Below are 19,419 nucleotides of genomic sequence, written 5' to 3'. Positions count from 1 at the left end.
GCTGGGGAGGGAGGGTCAGATTTCTCCAGGGAAATAGCCACTGAGAGGCCTGCTCCAGTAGGTGGTCCTGCACATGAAGTAGAGCGGGAGAGGGGCTGGGGGAGGAGTTGGGAGAAAGGGAATGGGGTGGATTCGATCACTATGCGGTGGCTGGAGAGGGGACTCTTCAGTTAAGAGCACACACTGCTCTTCCTGAGCACCCTCGTTAGGCGGCTCACAACCCCTATGTCAGCTACAAGAATAGCAGGTGAGCTGGGGAACTGCTCAGTTTAACTTGCCCTGGTCTTCACTTTTTTCTTTTTCTCAGGTGAAATTCTTTAGGTACACTTGTACTATTCACCTGTTCCTGGCTGAAGACAGTGACGTTGATGAGTGTCCTGTCCTCCAAGCACAAGTCTCCCTCACTCGGTTCTCACACAGCACACAGGACGCATGGCCTCTGTAACAATCCTTCCTCCCAAGCCCTTTCAGACCGACAGCAAAGCAAGTGTGGCCGACTCCTACACACAGGAATGTTGGACTCGGTGACCTTCAGGAGCTGTGTAGACTTTAGAAGAGGCCAAGAAATGAGCCTGTGCAAGGGGTGGGGGAGAGGTGACAATGAGGTCTTTACAAGGTTATCTGTTTGGTGTGAAGGAGTCAGCCTTATGTCTCTTTCCCGGCCTGCAGAAAAAATTCTCTTTCATACAATTTCAAGGAAGGAGTCACTGCATTAAACTCACAATGAAATTGGTCCTATCATATTTTATAAACCTTACACTAGTGAATACTTTTCTTTCTTTCTCATTTTTTTGGCAGAGAAGTTTGTATGTGCATATAACTTTTTAAATTTTATTTTTATTATGTTTGTGTGTAGGTATGGGCACATGAATACAGTTACCTGCAGAAGCCAGAGGTGTCTGAGCCCCCTGTAGCTGGAGTTATGGGCAATGTGGTGCTGGCCCTGATCTCAGCCTAAGGGAACCTGTCTGTACAGGCAAACCATCTTACATAATACCAGACAGATGTGACGTAATGTTGCTTAGTGAGTACAGCCTCCAACCACACCATGTAAGAAACGGTGTGACAGGCTGGACAGATCAGCCAGACACAGGACAGTCTGACCAGGAAGGCGCCTGGCTTGGAGGCAAAGTGAAGAGGCTGGCCTCAGACACAGGACCTGAAGTCAGGTGGTACAAGTACTAATGCTTTCCTATTGTGATCATGAATTGTAGAATCAATAACAAAAATACTTTTAAATCTGACATTTAAAATTAAATTAAATTTTCTAAAGGGAATACAACAAATATAACATTGTAACTTTTAAGAAATGCAGAGCACAGAACGGCAACAAACTGGAATCCAAACGACACAGAGAAGACTAACTACCCATGTCACTCCTGAAACTTTCAAACAGTAACATAAATTCACATGGTAAAAGGCTGGCTACCAAATGTTTCCTACTAAAAAACTATTTAATTAGAACAGTTTAACCCATCAATATTTTACAGTACTATAAATTCTCAAGCTATACAGCCTTGGCAAGGCAGACTATATCAGTGCAGAGGCCTAAGGGAATACCCAGAGGGCAGCTGTGCATGCCTACAAAGGACTCGAGGCAGGAAATGAAATGCCAGGGTCACAGCTCCAACGAGAAACCATGACTCAGTGTGTTACACAACAGTGGGATCAGATACTATTTTGAGTTTCATTCCAGGAAGTGAGCCAGGTATGACAAGGAAGATAATAATCCTTTGAAATGCTCCTAAAAATATAATTAAAGCAATAATTAAAGAGTTGGTCTATTTTGAGAAGGAAAAGCGTGGTAGGCCTCCAGTGCACCTCAGAGCCCGCAGCACAGCACACCAGGCCTGGTGAGGCTGGAGAGAGCACAGAACTGGAGGCGGTGGCTCTCTCTGCTCCTCAGGCAGAGGTTAATTGTAAGCCTCGAGAAAAACAAAGGATCTGATTATAAGGGGAATGGTAGTGATGTTTATCTGACTTTAAACTTGGTTCCGCTTAAGGACTAGTGTTCTGGTGTCAGCAAGGCTCAGTGCTTGTACCAGCGCTGACAATTAAAGTTCCATTCCTGGTACCCATGTGGTGGCAACAAAGAACTAATACCTTGACTTTCACACTTCTATACAAAGCAGAAAAGCTGCTACTTTAACAGAAAGGCCCATATACGGTATGATGAAAAGGCTGAATACCAAAATCAAGAATAGAAATAAAATCTCTATTAACAAAACCACAATACATTCCTAATTATTCCTAGATCCAGTTAAAACTTTACTTTTAACTTAATGTACTCTTTCCTGGCCCTCTAAATTCTGAAGAAACCACAAGAACAGAACAAAGCAGTCCCTGAGAAAAGCTGACAGGCTGGGCTCTGTGGGAGGCTGGAGGCTGGAGGCTGGACTGGGCTGGAGGCTGGACTGGGCTGGAGGCTGGACTGGCTGGAGGCTGGACTGAGCTGGAGGCTGGAATGGGCTGGAGGCTGGACTGGGCTGGAGGCTGGACTGGCTGGAGGCTGGACTGGGCTAGAGGCTGGAATGAGCTGGAGGCTGGACTGGCTGGAGGCTGGAATGGCTGGAATGGCTAGAATGGCTGGAGGCTGGACTGGGCTGGAGGCTGGAATAGCTGGAGGCTGGACTGGGCTGGAGGCTGGACTGGGCTGGAGGCTGGAATAGCTGGAGGCTGGACTGGGCTGGAGGCTGGACTGGGCTGGAGGCTGGCCAGGACTGCCACACAGGGAGCTGCTGGATACCAGCAGGCACAGCAGAGAGAAGCGCCACCACCTCGGGTAGGAGAAGCCAGATCCAAGAGTGGAAGTCTCAGCCACCTTCGCACTAGAGACACAGGAAACTCCTGTGACACCTAGGTTACAATCCAATCAAGGGAGACAGCTCTGGACGCTGTGGCGGAGAAGGGAACTGTGGCAGTAGTCGGCACGGAGGAGCCAATCTACCAACAGTCACCTCCTGGGGCTCCTTCTCCCACCACACATCCCAGTTTCCAGGCTGTGTCTATACATAAAAATAAGAGAGTAAACTGATGTTTTAGCCAGGGAAGATGGAAGAAAAAAACCTCACAACAAGTGACAAAATGAGCCAAAGGACAAAGAGAAAGAGACTGATGCCGCTGCAGGATGAAATGGAAAGACTGGGCAGGCATGGGGAGTCCTGGCCACACGTGGGACCACAGCATGGGACAAACCAGAAAAGTACTTAAGACAGATGTAATTACTTTCAAAAAGTAAAGTCACAGGGCTGAAGAGATGGCTCAGCAGTTAAGAGCACGTACTGCTCTGGCACAGAACCCCAGGTCAGTTCCCAGAATTCACACTGGGTAGCACACAACTGCCTGGAACTCAGCAGCTCCGGGGAACCAGGCACCGTCTTCTGGTTTCAGAGTACCTACACCGACATGTGCACACACACGCACACACACACACACACACACACACAATTTTGAAATAAAAGTATGTCTTTAAAGACATAGTCACCAAATCAGAACGTAGAGAAACAGGGCATAGAGAAACCTGAATCAGAGGAGAGGAAGGAGTCGGATGAAGGTGGAGACAAGGCACAGGAGGAGACAGGTAGGGGAAGCATAACACACGCATGGTACTGCAGCCAAGCACTGAGGAAACCCCTAGATCCTTAGCACAGCAGCATGGGCAAAGCAAAGACCGTTCATGTGCAGACAGGTGCTTTGTGTAAGACCCAAAGAAAGGTCTGAAGATGTATGTGCACAATAAATCAGCACATCCGCAATGACCATGCCCATGCAGGAAAGGAGGGCAGCTGCTGAGAAACTACCAAAGCCTACAGTCAACCTACAATCAACACAGCCTTGGGGATGCTTATGGGATTAAAAGCATAGAAAAACCGACAAGAATTGCAATGAATTCCCTTTCTGGTCTTGACAAATTCTGAAGTGGTATTCTGGAACAGCAGCAGAAGTTAACAGTTAAACCCATGGCTCAGACTTCAACAGCAGAGTGGTCAAACAGTGGTGGAACATACCTTTAATGCCAGCACTAGGAAGACAGAGGTAGGTGGATCTCTGTGAGTTGGAGGCCAGCCTGGTCTATAGAGTGAGTTCCAGTACAGCTAAGACTACACAGAGAAACCCTGTCGGTAGAAAGATGATAGACAGACAGAAAAATAGAAAGAATAAATGAAAATAAACGTAAAAAACACAGTGCTCACAGCCCAGAGTCGCAGTGCGCAGAGCACCCAGCATGCTCATCAGGCCAGAGGAGCGAGCAACTCATGCAGAAGCTATGCAACTCCTAAAATCTTGCTCTTCCTTCCCACGATTCTTCCTTGGCCCTCAGACACAGGCAGAAGACATGGTGAACATCCAGACTAACAGTCTACCAACTCAAAACTATTCTTTAACTGCACAGTGCAGTGCAAATAAAAGCAAAGTTATCATGTGACGAAGAACATGGCACATGGGGAGCACTCAGTCTCAATCTGCATGCCATGGACACATGGGGAACACTCAGCCTCAGTCTGCATGCCATGGTCACATGGGGAGCACTCAGTCTCAGTCTGCATGCCATGGATACATGGGGAGCACTGCGTCTCAGTCTGCATGCCATGGACACAAAGGGAGCACTCGGCCTCAGTCTGCATGGCAGCGCCACTATGGAACTATCCAGCTGGGGTTTTTGATATAGTGGGACAAAACCCAGACACCTACAGGGCTGAGTGGTACTGAGTGCTGAGGAGAGTCAAAGCTCCTCAGCAGGTAGCAGTACAGGAGGCAGAGCTCCATAGGCCGTACCTGTGTTCTTAGTTTAACACTGGATGCAGTTAGAATGAACATAATGGTTAAGTGTGTAAATGTCAAATGGCACTTTAGACTCAGTCATATCACCCATGCCTCAGGATGTCCCGACAGAGACTATAAGGAAATCCCGAGTCAGTGCTACATTCCACAGAGGTATCTGTGCAAGGAAACTATCCAGGTAATCTCTCTGATGCTTTATCCACAAAATGCAGAGCCACACGATGGGTTTTCACTTACATGTACTTACTTATTCAGTGTGTTTGCGAATGCACGCACATGTGAGGACGGTGCATGTGTGGAGGTCAGAGGACAACTTGCTAGAGCCAATTCTGTCTTCCACTATGTGGGTTTGAGATAATGAACTCCAGACCTTCACCCATAGAGCCATCTTGTTAGAGAGGGCTTCAATACCTGGGTATGCTGAGGTATACAACAGCCCTCCCCCCCACCACTGAGCAATTTACAAATCTTTGGCCACTAATGAGGCTGAACCCAGTTAGTAAAACCTTAGAGCAGTGGTTCTCAACCTGTGGGTCGCAACCCTTTCACAGGATAGCCTAAGACAATCAGACAACACAGTATTTACATTATGATTCATAACAGCAGCAAAATTACAGTAATGAAGTAGCAACAAAAATTTATGGTCAGGGTCACTACAACATGAGGAACTGTACTAAAGAGTCACAGCACTAAGAAGGCTGAGTACCACTGTCCTGGGATGTAAGGGACATTTTTTTATTTAAATTATTCTTTTCACACAATATATTTTGATTATGATGTCCCTTCCCTCGACTCCTAGATCCTCCCCACCTCCCTATCCAATTTCGTGCTCACATTCTTTCCCACTCCCTCCCTCTCATCCCTCCAAAAACAGTAAGAAAAAAATTCCAAAACAAAACATTCACACAAAAAAAATAATAGACAGCTAGATAGACGGACAGACAGGCAGGTGAGCGGGCAGGCACAGACTGACCATGGAGTTCATTTTGTGTTGGCCAACTATTTCTGGGCATGGAGCCTGCCCTGCAGTGTGACTGATAAACCCAGAGATGCTCTACCATAGATTTTTCCTTTCCCAGCAGGTATAAACTGCAAACAGTTCCTTAGTTAGGGTGGGGCTTTGCACCCACTTCCCAGAGTGTCCTCTCACAGGCTTCCAGGCTGTCCATCAAGCTTGTGGGTGTGTTCGGGTATGCTCAGATATTCTGACAGCTGTTTAAAGCACGTCACCCAGCACGTTTTAATAAACTGATGCTCTTATGTTTAATGTTGAGAGAACTGATTCATCTTTTCTTCCCGTTTTAAAGAAACTTGCTCACTCCTTCCTCTCTGAGCATATTAACAATCTGTCATTCCCCACCAAATCCCATCTGCAGCCCGACCTGGGGGGTCTGGCCACCTGTGTGCCCAAAGCAAGCAGTACAGCACCCTGACTTGTGTATACTAAATAGTCTGCAGCGTCACTTCGGCAAGGCTCCTTGTCCTTTCTGTTTGGGGACTTGGGGCCGTGGCTCTGCTCAAGTCCCTCACAGATATCAAAGCCAGAAGTAAAGTGAGTCCATTTGACCCCACACCTCCTCTACCTCATGGGACAGCTTGTCACTGCACGTACTTTGTGTGCTCCTAGTCCACGGTTATTTCTAGAGTCAATGCCATCTTTCTGGGCACTGAGGATGAAAGCCTTTGCCTACTGCTGACACAGGGGAAACAACTGACTGCTTCTCACATAGGTCCCATGCCCGCCATCCTGCCACACTACTCTACTTTTTACTACTTGATCTTTTCGTGTTTTGCTTTGTTCTTTTACGGTTTTTATTTTGGTTGTTCCCCTTTCTCCAGAGGCAGGACTTTGGAACAATGGTGACAAAGACCACCACAGTCTCTTCCAGCTTGTTTCTGAGTTCAGGGGACAGTCTCGAACATTTTACCATGAAAAGACAGCTTTTGACTTAGGCTGAAGAACACTATTCCCATTTACTAATCTTTTCCATGAATACAGGCTGACATTTCTCAAATGCTTTTCTCACATTTTAATTGCCTAATGTCATGAATTAAATTTAGCTTTTTCCAATGGAAACCACCCTTATATTCCTAGGAACACCCAACTCTGTTTTTTCCCTCAGTCTGCAGGTCTTACCCATCCCCCCACAGACATCAGCTTGCTTCCGCCATTTCTGCTGGGTTTGGGCATAAAAACTGCACTGCTGTGCGCTCATTAGCCAACTCCCAAGGTGCTGTTCTGTGGAAAGGCTGGTACAGGTGTGCAAAGATCCTCCCAACAGCTCCATGACATCAGAGATAGAAGTCTGCAGCATTTAAGCTGAGCCTGCTGTGGGTGTGGCATGGCAGGAGATGAAGGGTTGGGAGAAGGGGTCACAGGACTTTTAACAGCTGGTTCAATTTCTTCTTTCACATTTACCGGAGTCAAGTTTTGTCATGGTATTTTCTCATTACCTTCACATTCTCTGCAGTTTCTGTCCAGAGCCTGGTCCGTGTATAGTATGTTAGCAATCACCATGCTCTCAGGAGAAGCCTGACCCAGCCTGTCATTCCTTGTCTTGTGCATCACTAATTTCTGGTCCTTTCATTGCTGCTATCCTAAACCTCTCTCAGCTTTTTAACGTTCCCTAATGCCTGGTTCTTTGTCATCAGTGGGTTTTCTCTCGCTGACATGAACTTAAGGCTCAGACTGTCCCTCAAGTGTTTTACATCAAGTCTCACGAATTTGGACACACAGTAATGCAACCAACCAGTCTTCGAGTTACCGCTCAGAGCTTCTCCTCTGACTCATAACTCAGTCCAAATTCCTTTTCAATTTGTAAGTACACGTCTCTATGTATGAATTTTCTGAAAATTCAACTGACTTCAGATTCTGACCCAGCACACTTTTACAAAGACTCTGTAAGAATGATGCATGATTTCTGGTTTAGGGTTGAATCTATTAAATCACACATGACAGTCTTGTTGTTCAGATCCCTATTTTTTTATATATAAGTTTTTTTTACCAGTATTTTTGTCCTTTTGGGTTTATAGCAAAGTGATAGAGATACAAGCAATGCTAATTTTACTAATACTGTCAGATTTGTCAGTGTATAATTTTATTTATATTGAGACAGTAGTTTTAATAGCAATAACTAACAATATTTTTTAGCTATTAGTCTTTTCTTTTGTTTCATTTTTCTGAGAAAGAGGTTAGTGGGCTGACCTCAAATTCGCTCTGTAACCTCAGATAGCCTCACCTGTAATCCTCCTGTCCTCCTCATCCAGACTCCTAATGTTCAGTCTATAGGCCTGATCACCTTACCTAACTCTTGGTTAATAATACATGAATCAAAACTTTAAGAAGGAGAAAAAGGAGGAAATGTGTGTTCTTGCATGTGCACGTGTGTCCTCATTTGTGCAAGTGCCCTTGCATGTACATGTGTGTGGAGGCCAGAAGTCATGCCAAAGTATCTTCCTTAGTCCATCTACTCTCTAAGTCAGTCTCTAGTTAGGCTGGCTGGCTGGTCCTGCCTCCCAGTGCTGGGCTTCACAGGTATACACTCCTGCACCCAGCTTCTCATGTCTGTTCTGGGGGATCAAATTCAAGTCCTCGTATCTTGCATATCCTTTCAAATGGAATGCATACAGTGCTTAAGCAGCCACAGCTCATGACAATCCAACTGTGTATTTGACCACAGCACAGGAAGACAGTTGCGACATAAAGCCCAACCTAAGCATGTGAAGAAGGTATGACCGTGCTTACCGATGTCATTGATTACTGCTCGTATCTTGGACACAAAGGGACCAACTTCACTGGAATGCATTTTGGCTCTTTCCTTAAGGTCGGCACCTACAAGATATTGTATTTACAAATGAGATGGTGACATAGGCATAATTGTAAAGCAAAAAAATAGACATTTACTCAGGACTAAGGCCACGTGAAGGCCCACTGAATTTATATGCTGCACATCCTTCCCAGTGACGACCTCTAGAAAGAAAGAAGGCCTGTCTTTCGTACCGGTCAGGTGGTCCACAGCAGCATCCTGCAGATTTCTGCTCTTGGCCCCCTTCGTGCTCAGAGGAAGACCCTGTTAGACCACTGACTACGGCTGCTCTACAAGAACTCAAGCTAAAATGTCTTTCAAGTACTTGTTTATTGACTGAAAGTCACAAACACAATGACACTGTCACAAACGACTGCAGATTGGTGCTGGCACCTGCATCTTGAAGAGACGCTGGAATTTTACCTACCTCCGCTCTGGACTCATGGATATAATGGCCAAATCAGTGAAAAATGACAAAGTACAATGAAGTCACCATGGTGACTGTAAACTCAACCTGAAAAATGTTAGCTTAAAGTTAAGTGAAGATTTCATAATTATGACTTTGTCACACAATGCTAAGCTTGGAACAGATAAAACAAACCTCAGGAGTTCCTTAGCGGGTCATTCGCTCCAAGCTCAACACACAGGGTTTCATCAAAGCTGTCTCGTGGAAACAAACTAAGTACACTGCAATGACATGGCTGCTTACTCTCCTTACATCACTGTAGACTACAACTACGTACCATACCCAGGGGAGCTGCACACACACACACACCTTCCCACAGCAGGAGAACTGAAATCCGCTCAGCACAGGCCTCACCATCCACCAGTTCTCAGGGGCACCTGCCACTGAAATGGCCGGCAGTCGAGAGCGCGAGCAATCCTATGCAGTGCAGCACAAGGAAAGCAAGGAACCAGGAAGGACTAAACAGCACTAACAGACGGTGGACAGACCTAGGACCTACTCTGATAAAGGACTTAAATTAGGAGCGTAAGTGCAGACACACATCCACAGTACTAGGACTGTACACGCATCTTCACACTTAGATTTTTACAAGAGCTCTAAGGATCCAAACTTAAGTCCTTACATTTGTGAAGCACACACACCAAATTAAATGTGAAAAGCAGTGATCTTCGATGTTTCCATTAGAACCGTTGTGTGGCACCATGAATCATGCTCAGGTAAGATAGAGAACTTATCTAGATGCAATTTTGAAATGAAGCCAATTAATAGCTCTACAGGAGCCTCTAAACGTCCTAGTGAAGAGATGAGACAAACCTCTCAATTTCAAAACATAAGCCAGGCTACAGAGATGGCTCAGCAGTTAAGGGCACTTACCTTACTGCTCTTTCGAAGACCCAGACTTGGGTCCCAGTAATTACATGCTGTCTCACAACCACCTATAACTCCAGTTCTAGGGAATTCAATGCCATATTCTGGCCTCTGTGGGCAGCAGGTATGCTTGCAGTACACATATATACATGCAGGTAAAACACTCATAAGTTAATATTGAAGGTTTTTAGAAGAACAAAAATGATTAAGGTTAGTGGGAAAGCTACACTAGATGCCAGGCAGAGATCTGGCCTCCTGCATCAGTTACCCCAAGCTGCAAGTGTGAAGGAGAAGTTACTCGATACTCCAAACAGCAAAATGCCTTCCTGCACATAGCAGAGAAAGTTCTAGTGGTCTGGATCAAAGATCAAAGCAGCCACAGCATTCCCTTTGGCCAGGTCACAAACCACAAGTAGCCCGTACTCTCTTCACTTTTGGGAAGGCCGAGGAAGCTGCAGAACAAAGACTTGAGATGAACAAAGCTCCAGCAACTGAAAAATCACAAACCAGAAAAAAGAGCCAGGGAACACCTCACATGTGAACTGGGTCACCCACCCCACCTTCAGCAAAAGTACCAATCACTTTAACCAGCTTTAGGCCTTGCTAACATCTTCCTTCCTGACTACCTTGTAATTCTTCGTGGAAAAATTAATTATGAAGCTCTATCAGTCATTCAAAAAGAGTTAAGGCCAACCCTGAGCACATGCTGCCCAGCCCTAAGCACTATTATAGTAGAAGTTGCCCTGACGGGGGCACACACCCATCCCAACGGTTCACTGTTACAAATGAACCCACTAACCCCACATGATGGGAACACACACCCATCCCAACGGTTCACTGTTACAAATGAACCCACTAACCCCACATGACTGGAGCACACACCTATCCTCACAGTCTGTTACAGATGAATCTGCCACCCTCACATGATGGAAGCACACACCCAGCCCAACAGTACAGCGTCACAGATGAATCTGCCAGCCCCACATAACTAACCAGTATGCATGCTTTATATCTCTAAACTGCATTCTTGTTTGTAGTTTTAACTAGTTTATCTTAAACTGGTAAAATTATACATATTTATCATGCATGACAAAATGTTCTAAAGTACATCAACACTATAGAATAGGTTATTAAATCTAATTCATTAACATGGACAGCTGTGGTTTAGGGATTAACATGCTTCCTCTCACAGGTTTTTAAAGATACACACTTACAAGGCTTCACCCCCAGGATGGCACAACAGGGATCTCCCAGAAGACTTTAAATTACTGGGGGAATACTCCTCCCTCCTGACTGAGGAGTGAATGTGACTGCTCTGCCCACATGCTCCTGCTGCCTGCCCATTCACCCATGCCAGGCAAGGATTGAAAACCTGCTTAGCTCTGGGCAGAACAACCCTTTCTCTTCAGAAATGACTACCTTCCAGGATCTGTCAGGGCAGACGCTGGCTAAGACAGCAGCCACCACTCTTCCTCAACAATACTGGTTCTTTGCCAGACCACTGCAGTGGACTGACTGACATACACAGCTGACTGCATGGTTGTTTTTCATTTCCTGGTACATAGAGAAGCTACATACAACTATACAATAGTTTATTAAACAAGCAAGGGCATCATGTCTCAATGTAGAGAGCAAAGGAAGCCCTAAGGGAGTAAAGTTCTGAGTGAATGGGTATTGTTAAAATGGGTGTGACCATGATGAACTCCAAGTCCTTGGACCCACTGGCACCCATAAGGCCAAGGCTCCCAAGGAATGGCAACAACTGACCAATGCAGCAAAGACTAGCGATTGCAGCTGTTTTCCTCCTGGGCGCTTACAGCCTGAGACTGCTCATCTTCAGAGACCTCCCATCTACACCAGCAAACCCTCCTCCAGTGACCCCACCTGACATTAGCTTTACCTGGTGTGTCTGTCCTTTCTTTTTTCTATTGCTGCCCCTAGCAGGATTCCAGGAGCCCAGGGCATCTCAATATGCCTACCTTAGGTGATGGCTGCTCAGAACCACCTGAACCTTCAGCAAGGTGGACTCCTCCCACTTGTGGACCTTGCCGAGCACCTGTGGCGTGAACTCACCAAAGTGGTAGCTGTGCATGGTCAGGTTTTCTTTTAGAGACAGGGTATTAAAGTGCAGCACTGGCTGACCTGGAACTCACTGTGTAAACCAGGCTGACCTCCAGCTTGTAGTGATACCCCTGACTCTGCTTCCTTTCTGAAAGACACAGTGAAGGGACTTTGCCTCATTCACGGAGTCCTGCCTGCAGGGTTCCCTTTACAGCATTTACCCACATGGAGAAGGGTTCCCAAATGGCCCATCTTTTCAAACTTTGCTACTGCCTTCTCAATAAAGTCCTGAAGCTTACTTGTGCTATCATGACAACAATGTCATAATGTCTTCATCAACAGTAAACTTCACCTCCAGTTCCATGTATGCCCAATCTTATTTTATATTGCTTTCAAGGGTGGCACCTTAAAAAAAAAAAACCACATGAACCAAGAATGGCTAAAGTAAAGGGTAAATAGCACACCAAGTCAACATTTACTGTTCTGTGACAAGGAAGATAATCTACTAGTCTGTGGGTAAAGGCACCTGCAGCAAGCCTGCAACCCAAGTTCAATTCTAGATCCCAAGCGGAAAAACTCTAAGTTGTTGACTCACATACCAAGAAAGCCCCCAAAATATACCAGGGAAATACGTCAGGAAGAAAGTGGCAAAGCTCCACCACAGCCGACTTTTAACAACCGCCTCTCCATACCTGATACAACAACCAAGTACGTGTACCAAGAAATGGAGGAAAGGAAGACAGCAGCAGAGACAATGGGCACGTGCTGCTGTGTGGTGTCCACTATTCCCATGAGTGCAAAGATGGGCAGAGCCCCTCTGCTCAGAGCTGCCCTCACTCACAGGCAGCTCACTCAGGCACCGGAGAGCAAAGGTGTCCTGAGCACTGCAGAATTAACCCATTCTGGAAGCATCTCCTGCCAAGACACGAAAATCCAGAAAGGCCCCCAGCAGCAGCAGCAGCACAGTGACGTCTATACCAGCCCAAGTTCCCCACAGAGCACAGTCACACCACAGCAGCTAGAACTGTGCTGACACAGCCGGGCTTCGTGCTTGGAAACCTTTACTCATAAGCCCATCACAGTTCTTTGCCAATAAACATCTACGAAAGTGTTGTTAAGCTCCCTGTAGCCTTAAATGAGAGTTCTTCCTGATTGAATTTCATTGCCAATACTATTAATACAGCTGACCATATCATATATAAACTACAAACCTAGTAACTATAAAAGACTAAATGTAAAATTGCATTTTAAAATGTATCTTGTTCAGGACAGTCTCCCATCTTCCCACTGTCCACTATTTCATATATCCTTGTATGGAAACCATTGCTTGCTAGAATGGGGCAGGGTTTACTTTCAATTTGACTCATGCTGAGAAAAATATTCCAGAGTAAGCAGGAAGGAGTTTCATTACAGCAGGATCATCCAACTGACTGCTGGGGGAAATAATCACAGAGCCTTCAGGAAACAGCTGACAGTTTGTGTCAATACTGAACAGCCTGTAAGTGATGCTCAAAGTGGAGGACTGGAAACCACAATAAGGACCAATGAAGTGTCCAATGTCATTCTTCTATAAGCCTCACTCAGGAACTCAAAGGCTTTTCCCTCTCCCTGAAGCAATAAAATGCAGATCGGGACTGACTTCCTTGCTACAAGAGGGGCAACTCAGAGAGAATGTGCTCAACCCTGTAACATACCAAGCACCCTGGGAAGTCTTTGGAAAGAATGCACAGGAGCCATGCATTCCTGTTGTTTGGCAACAGAACTGAAGCAGCCCCACCTAGGGGGAAGGGGAAGAAGGGAGGCTCTTCAGACTCAGGAAGCAAAGGTAAGTAAAAACTTACAAGAATCATCAGGTCCCTTTCCAAGGTTACATAAGCGTCACCCCCAGCCCAGGCTTCCCTTTTAAGTTTTTGGGACAATGTGTCATGAAGCATAAGCTGAGCCCCAAGGATGACCTTGAACTTCTAACCTCCTGTCTCCAAGTGCTAAGCTTTTGGAATGCACTACGGAACAGAAAGCAAAGCTTTGTGGTGGCAGACAAGCACCCCACCAAGCCCACTGAGCCCCAGCCCTCAAGTAGACAGTTCAGGGTAGAAACTCACTAACCATCTACTTCCCATTCCCTCCTCTTTTTCCCTCCCAAATATTTGCTTGCTTTGTTCTTTACTAGCTCCTGACCACAAATATAACTATGAACCCTCAACTCCAGGCCCCTCTGTTAGCTAATTCAGTTATCTGAAGGTTCTGGCCTATATCAGGGTGAAACTACTCTAACATAAAGCTCTGAAGCTTCTGGGGACCAGAAGACATTTCAGAAAAACTCAGTGTCACTAGCTTCTGGGGACCAGAAGGCATTTCAGAAAAACTCAAATGTCACTAGCTTCTGGGAACCAGGAAGGCATTTCAGACAAACTCAGGGTCACTAGCTTCTAGCAATATGATGGCCGCACTTCTGGGTGGCTTGTGAGTTTTTTCTGTTGCAGGATGTTGCTCACCACCTGCCAGATGTCAGCAGTGGTAACTTGGACTACTGAAATGATAAGTCCACTCTGTGAATGTGACCTTGAGCTGCAAAGTCTGTGGTGGCCACATCTTTAATCATAGCACTTGGGAGACACAGGCAGGCAGACCTCTGTGAGTTCAAGGCCAGCCTGATCTACAGAGTGAGTTCCAGGACAGCGATGGATGGATGGATGGATGGATGGATGGATGGATGGATGGAAAAAGGAAGGGAGGGAGGGAGGGAAAAAGGAAGGGAGGGAGGAAGGAAATGAAGATACAGCAGTAAGAATACAGACATTTCTAAGATGCTACCTTTGCAGTTCTAACTTCTAAGACCTTGTTAATATTTATATATTCAAAATAAAATGACATGAGGAACCCTACATCTAGACCATAACACAAGCGCACTGGAGGGGAAGTAACTTGCATGCCTTTCAAAACAGCATTTCTAGAACTGTATGCTTCAGTGTTGTAAACTCTTCGCACTATGCTCAACACATTACAAACAAGCTACTAATAAACTATAAAACAGAAAGCTGTGGCGCTCTGGGAAGGTGGCTGGCTGTCTTGTGGGAGATCTGACTTGGGAGCACACTTCTGTAACGGGGGTCAACCAGCTTAGTCAAATGAATGCGCTTCAGCTTCAGTGAGAAACCCTGCCTCAAACAGTAAGATGGACTTACTTTTATTATTTCTAATTACGTGTATGTGTGTTGTGCAGGTAAAGTCATGCAGGTAAGTGCATGCCACTGAAGCTACAAGCTGACATGGGTGCTGGGTACCAACTTTCTGCAACGGCAGCAAGTGTTCTTAACTTCTGAGCCAACTCTACAGCATCAATAAGCTTTTAAAGATGGAAAATGGGTGGTTAGGTGAGTAGGGAACACCACTAAGAATGTAAGATCTGAGGCAAACATTTTCCAAGTACTGAGTGCAGAGTCTGGGAAGAAAATGAGCTTTGCCTGGCAGAGAAAAAGAGCCGTGAGGCTGTGATGATAGAGAAGGAGAAAGGTAGGGCACAGAGCAGAAGAGGATGTGGCCAGAGCAAATGAAACCTAGCACTCTTGGTGTCAGTTGTTGCTAGGAAAGTGACCACAGATGAGATGCAATGGGGCCCCACCCAGTATCTCTAGATGGGCTGGCAGGCATGTGATTCTGGAGGCACCAGGGTAGGTAAGCTAGGTGTCCATGCCCCTCTGGGTTTCTCGAGTCTGGCTCTTTCTGTGGCCTCCTCCTTGTATGGCTCTGACTTCTCCCCAGCATCACTCTCGTTGGTGAAGCTCCCCGCCTCCATCTTTTGGGAACACTATCTTACACGGGCCCAGGTGATGAAGCAGGAAAGTCTCCCATCATATCTGCAACTTACATATGCCAGGTTTCCCTTGCATATAAGAGCAGCGGCCATGGCAAGGCCATCTAAGGGCAGAGGTCATGACATGGACAGGTCAGGGCCTCAGCCTGCATGCAGACGGTGCTCCTGCTCGGGAGCAGTATTCTGAGATCACTTGGCTGTGTGGGTAAAGTGCTGAGTGAACAGGTGCGGAAGAGAAGCCAGTGACGTCAGTACTGATGGGTGCTTCCTATGTGCTAAGAAAAAAGGGACGCACAAAATCTAGGATGGTATTTCAGTAGGTTGGCTGAAAATGGAAACAGTTACAAGTTAACGGCAGCCTATCAATTACTTCCTTGGAACCAACAGGAGTCCTGAGTTAATGGAATCCTGGCGTGTTCAAAGGAAGAGAGGAAAGGCACATTAACAGGGAAAGGTCATACAATAAAAGGCCTCAAACACAAGATCTGACCTTCTACCTTAAGACTAATGAAAGACTAAGTCCAAAGCACATAGAGAAATAAGCCAATAGAACAGAAAAGGAAAAAAATAAAGCCATGAAACTAGCTTTTAAAAGGACAGGTGAAATGATTATTTTGCCAATATTTTAAGGAAAAAAGACAAAGTTTGTCAAGATTGGGGGAAAAAAAGCTGGGCATATTCTGTAATCTCAGCACTTGGGAGGCTGAGGCAGAAGGATGGAAAGTTAAAGGTCAGACAGATCTACAGGTGAAGACACTGTCTCAAAAAAACAACCAACAAGCAGAAAGAGAATAGGGCAGAGCACAGTGGTGATGCCTACAGCCCTACAGCCAAGGAAGGAAGCACAGGGCAGCTGTGAGGCTGAGGCCAGGCTGCGCTACAGGGTCTTTCCCAAGCTAAAATACAGTGAGTAACTACAGACTCACAGACATTAAAAACACAGGGAAGACTGGGGGCAGCTTGATGGTAATAAATTTGAAAACTTTGACAAAACAATGTCCTTTAAAAAAAATCACAAACCAACAAAGTTCTCCCAAAAGAAACAGGTAGCTGGAACAGCGCGTTGTCTCCTAATGACATTAAATTCACAGTTAAAACCTCAGATACCTGAGGCCAGGTGGCTTCCTTGGTAAATTTACCAACCATCTAAGAAGTACTAAAGATTATATCCACCCATTTCCAGAAAGGCAGAAATCAGCGTTCTTATGATGTCAGCATGAGCTTGACATTCAGGGAGTAGGTGTCCTGATGAAGCTAACTGCAGACTTTCTCACCGCTTAGCAAATCAGACTCAAATGCAAAAAGAAAACACTATGACCAAGAGGATCCTTCCAGGGATCAATCACTAATGTAACATTAACGAGCAGAATAAACAAAAACACAACTGTCTTAAAGAGTTTGGCAAAACTCAGTTCATGCTCACAAGGTCAAGAAAAATCTTTTTGACATCGTCAGCTGCAAGCCACTTGTGCTGACCCAATGCCTTCCACAGAAGCCAAGTACAGGATCAGGGCAGGCCTTACCATGTTGACTCACCCTGCTCCAAAATTCAGTCTGAGAAGTAAAGGCAAGTGGCAAAAAATGCTGCAAAACACAGCTCACTCAAAGATACCATGATCATCTACAACGAACAAACAAGCTTTCTCAACTAAAGGCTCCTAAATCTAAAATCTGAGTTTCACATGGATATCAATGCAACCAGTTGTGTGGACAGCTATGGGCTAGGAATAAAAGATTAGAAGTGAAATTAAAAAGAAACACTACCTATAGTAGCATCAAACACAAAAATGCATGAAAACAATTCAAGCAAATAGTTGCTATGGTTTGGAGTTTTGACCCCTCCCAGGACTCTGGAGTCCCCATGTAGTGTGGTGTTTGGAGGTATGGACATCTGTGAGAAGAGCCTAGCAGGTGACTGAGGACACAGGAAAGCCACCTCCAAAGGACAAACATAGCTCTCATGGAACCAGTTAGTTTCCAAGACAGTAGATGGTATAAACAGCAAGCTTGGTGGTTTCTACGAGCTCTCTGATTTCCTATCACTCATATATGCTTGGGCCACTACAATATCATCCACCAGGAAGTAATTCAGCAAGGAAACCTTCACCAAGAGATCACACCTGATGCTGCTGCCAAACTTTGACTTTCAGCTTTCAAAACTAAATAAACTCCTTTTCCTTACAAATGATACACTCTCGGGTGTTTTATAACGACAACAGAAAATAAACCTAACACAATAACTGAGACAGTATATTGCTGGATAAACCCATGTTCATTAATGGGGTAGCAAGGAGAACGTGGATATGACTCGCATGCATAGCATCTGACGTTTATAGTAAAGCCTCTCAATAATTCAATGGGGAGGAAATGTCATTTCAACAAAAGGCTGCTAAAAAGAACTGGACATGCACATGCAATAAATAAGTCAAATAAAGATAAATAACAGCCTATGGAATGATAAAAGCTGTGTCTGCTCCTGATTCCAGGTTTCTGGTACAGAGCCCCAAACAGTCTTAACCAAGGAGCCTGGTGGGCATGATGACCTCGTGACTCTCCTGGGTCAGGGCACAGCTTTAGCATTGGACTAGTCACCAGAAAGCCACAGCGGTGATCAGAAGGTAAGAGCCCCACCCCCTCCACGGGATGGGCAGGAATGACAGAGTGAAAGCGAGCACTCTATCACCCATGGAATAAGATCCCCACTAACAGCAGGAAGCCAGGACTTGCTGGGAAGCACACCTGGTATTCTCAGAGAGTGACAGGCCCAAAGATGCTGTGGCTCTACACCTAGCCTCACTCCCACCTGCCCTGCCCTGCTCTGCCCTGAGCAGCTTGACTTTCCTTGGTAAGTGGCACTCTGGTTTCTGTGAGTCAGACTAAATTCTCACTCCAGATTCAGAAGGGGCATCTTGGCTTCTTCTCCTGATGCTGTGATAAAAGCCCTCAACAGAGCAAGCTAAGGAAGAAAGGTTTATCTGGCTTAGTCTGAGGGCACAATCTCTAACAGCAGGGCAGTACTAGGGGCAGCTTGAGTCAGCTGGAAGCAGAGACCAAGGAAGACCTCAGGAGCCCTCCTTATTAACCAAATCAAGACAATCCCTCACAGGCACAGGCTTGCCTGGACGGCTAGTGCCCTAGGTGGCTCTAAACCCTATCAACTGGACAGTCTATACTGGCCATCTCAAAGGGATCCACACTGATTCTCCAGTTCCTGGCCAAGCCAACAGACATCCCAAACTCTGCCACAAGCTCCCAAAGTTAGTACATGCCGGCATCTACCAAGACTGTCTTCCTTCAAATACCAATCACAGGACAAAGCTTAAGGACAATTCACACTCTGACCAACCAGCAGGTAAATGTGGGGTTTCCCTCAAAGCCTTGCCCAAACTCAGTAACTGAAAAAACTCAAAGGACTCAGAAATAGACCAACATAAGCCGGGGGGGGGGGGGGGGCTAGAACATCATGCATCACTGCTGGGCATTGACAAAACAGATGAGCCCCTGGGGAGGAGTCTCTTGAGGTAGGCCTCTTTCATAGGTGCCCTAAACTCAACCTCTGGCCCCTATCCACTTGGTAGGCAAGGGTACCAATTAAATCCTCTAAATCCATTTAGAGGCCCTGT

General features: G+C 45.8%; 1 protein-coding gene across 2 annotated transcripts in view; it reads right to left on the bottom strand.

Annotated features, from left to right (window-relative positions):
* The window catches only part of Auh (AU RNA binding methylglutaconyl-CoA hydratase), a 94,375-nt gene that overhangs the window by 58,461 nt on the left and 16,495 nt on the right, over positions 1 to 19,419 (bottom strand). For both annotated transcript variants that reach the window (XM_057788161.1, XM_057788162.1), the window contains one exon: positions 8,528 to 8,614. In XM_057788161.1, coding sequence (XP_057644144.1) covers positions 8,528 to 8,614 — 87 coding nt within the window. The remainder of the gene's footprint in view (positions 1 to 8,527; positions 8,615 to 19,419) is intronic.

The sequence above is a fragment of the Chionomys nivalis genome, chromosome 13, assembly GCF_950005125.1.
Source record: "Chionomys nivalis chromosome 13, mChiNiv1.1, whole genome shotgun sequence".
Taxonomy (NCBI): domain Eukaryota; kingdom Metazoa; phylum Chordata; class Mammalia; order Rodentia; family Cricetidae; genus Chionomys; species Chionomys nivalis.
Note: the sequence above shows the minus strand (reverse complement) of the source record. Positions and strands in the feature narration are given on the sequence as shown.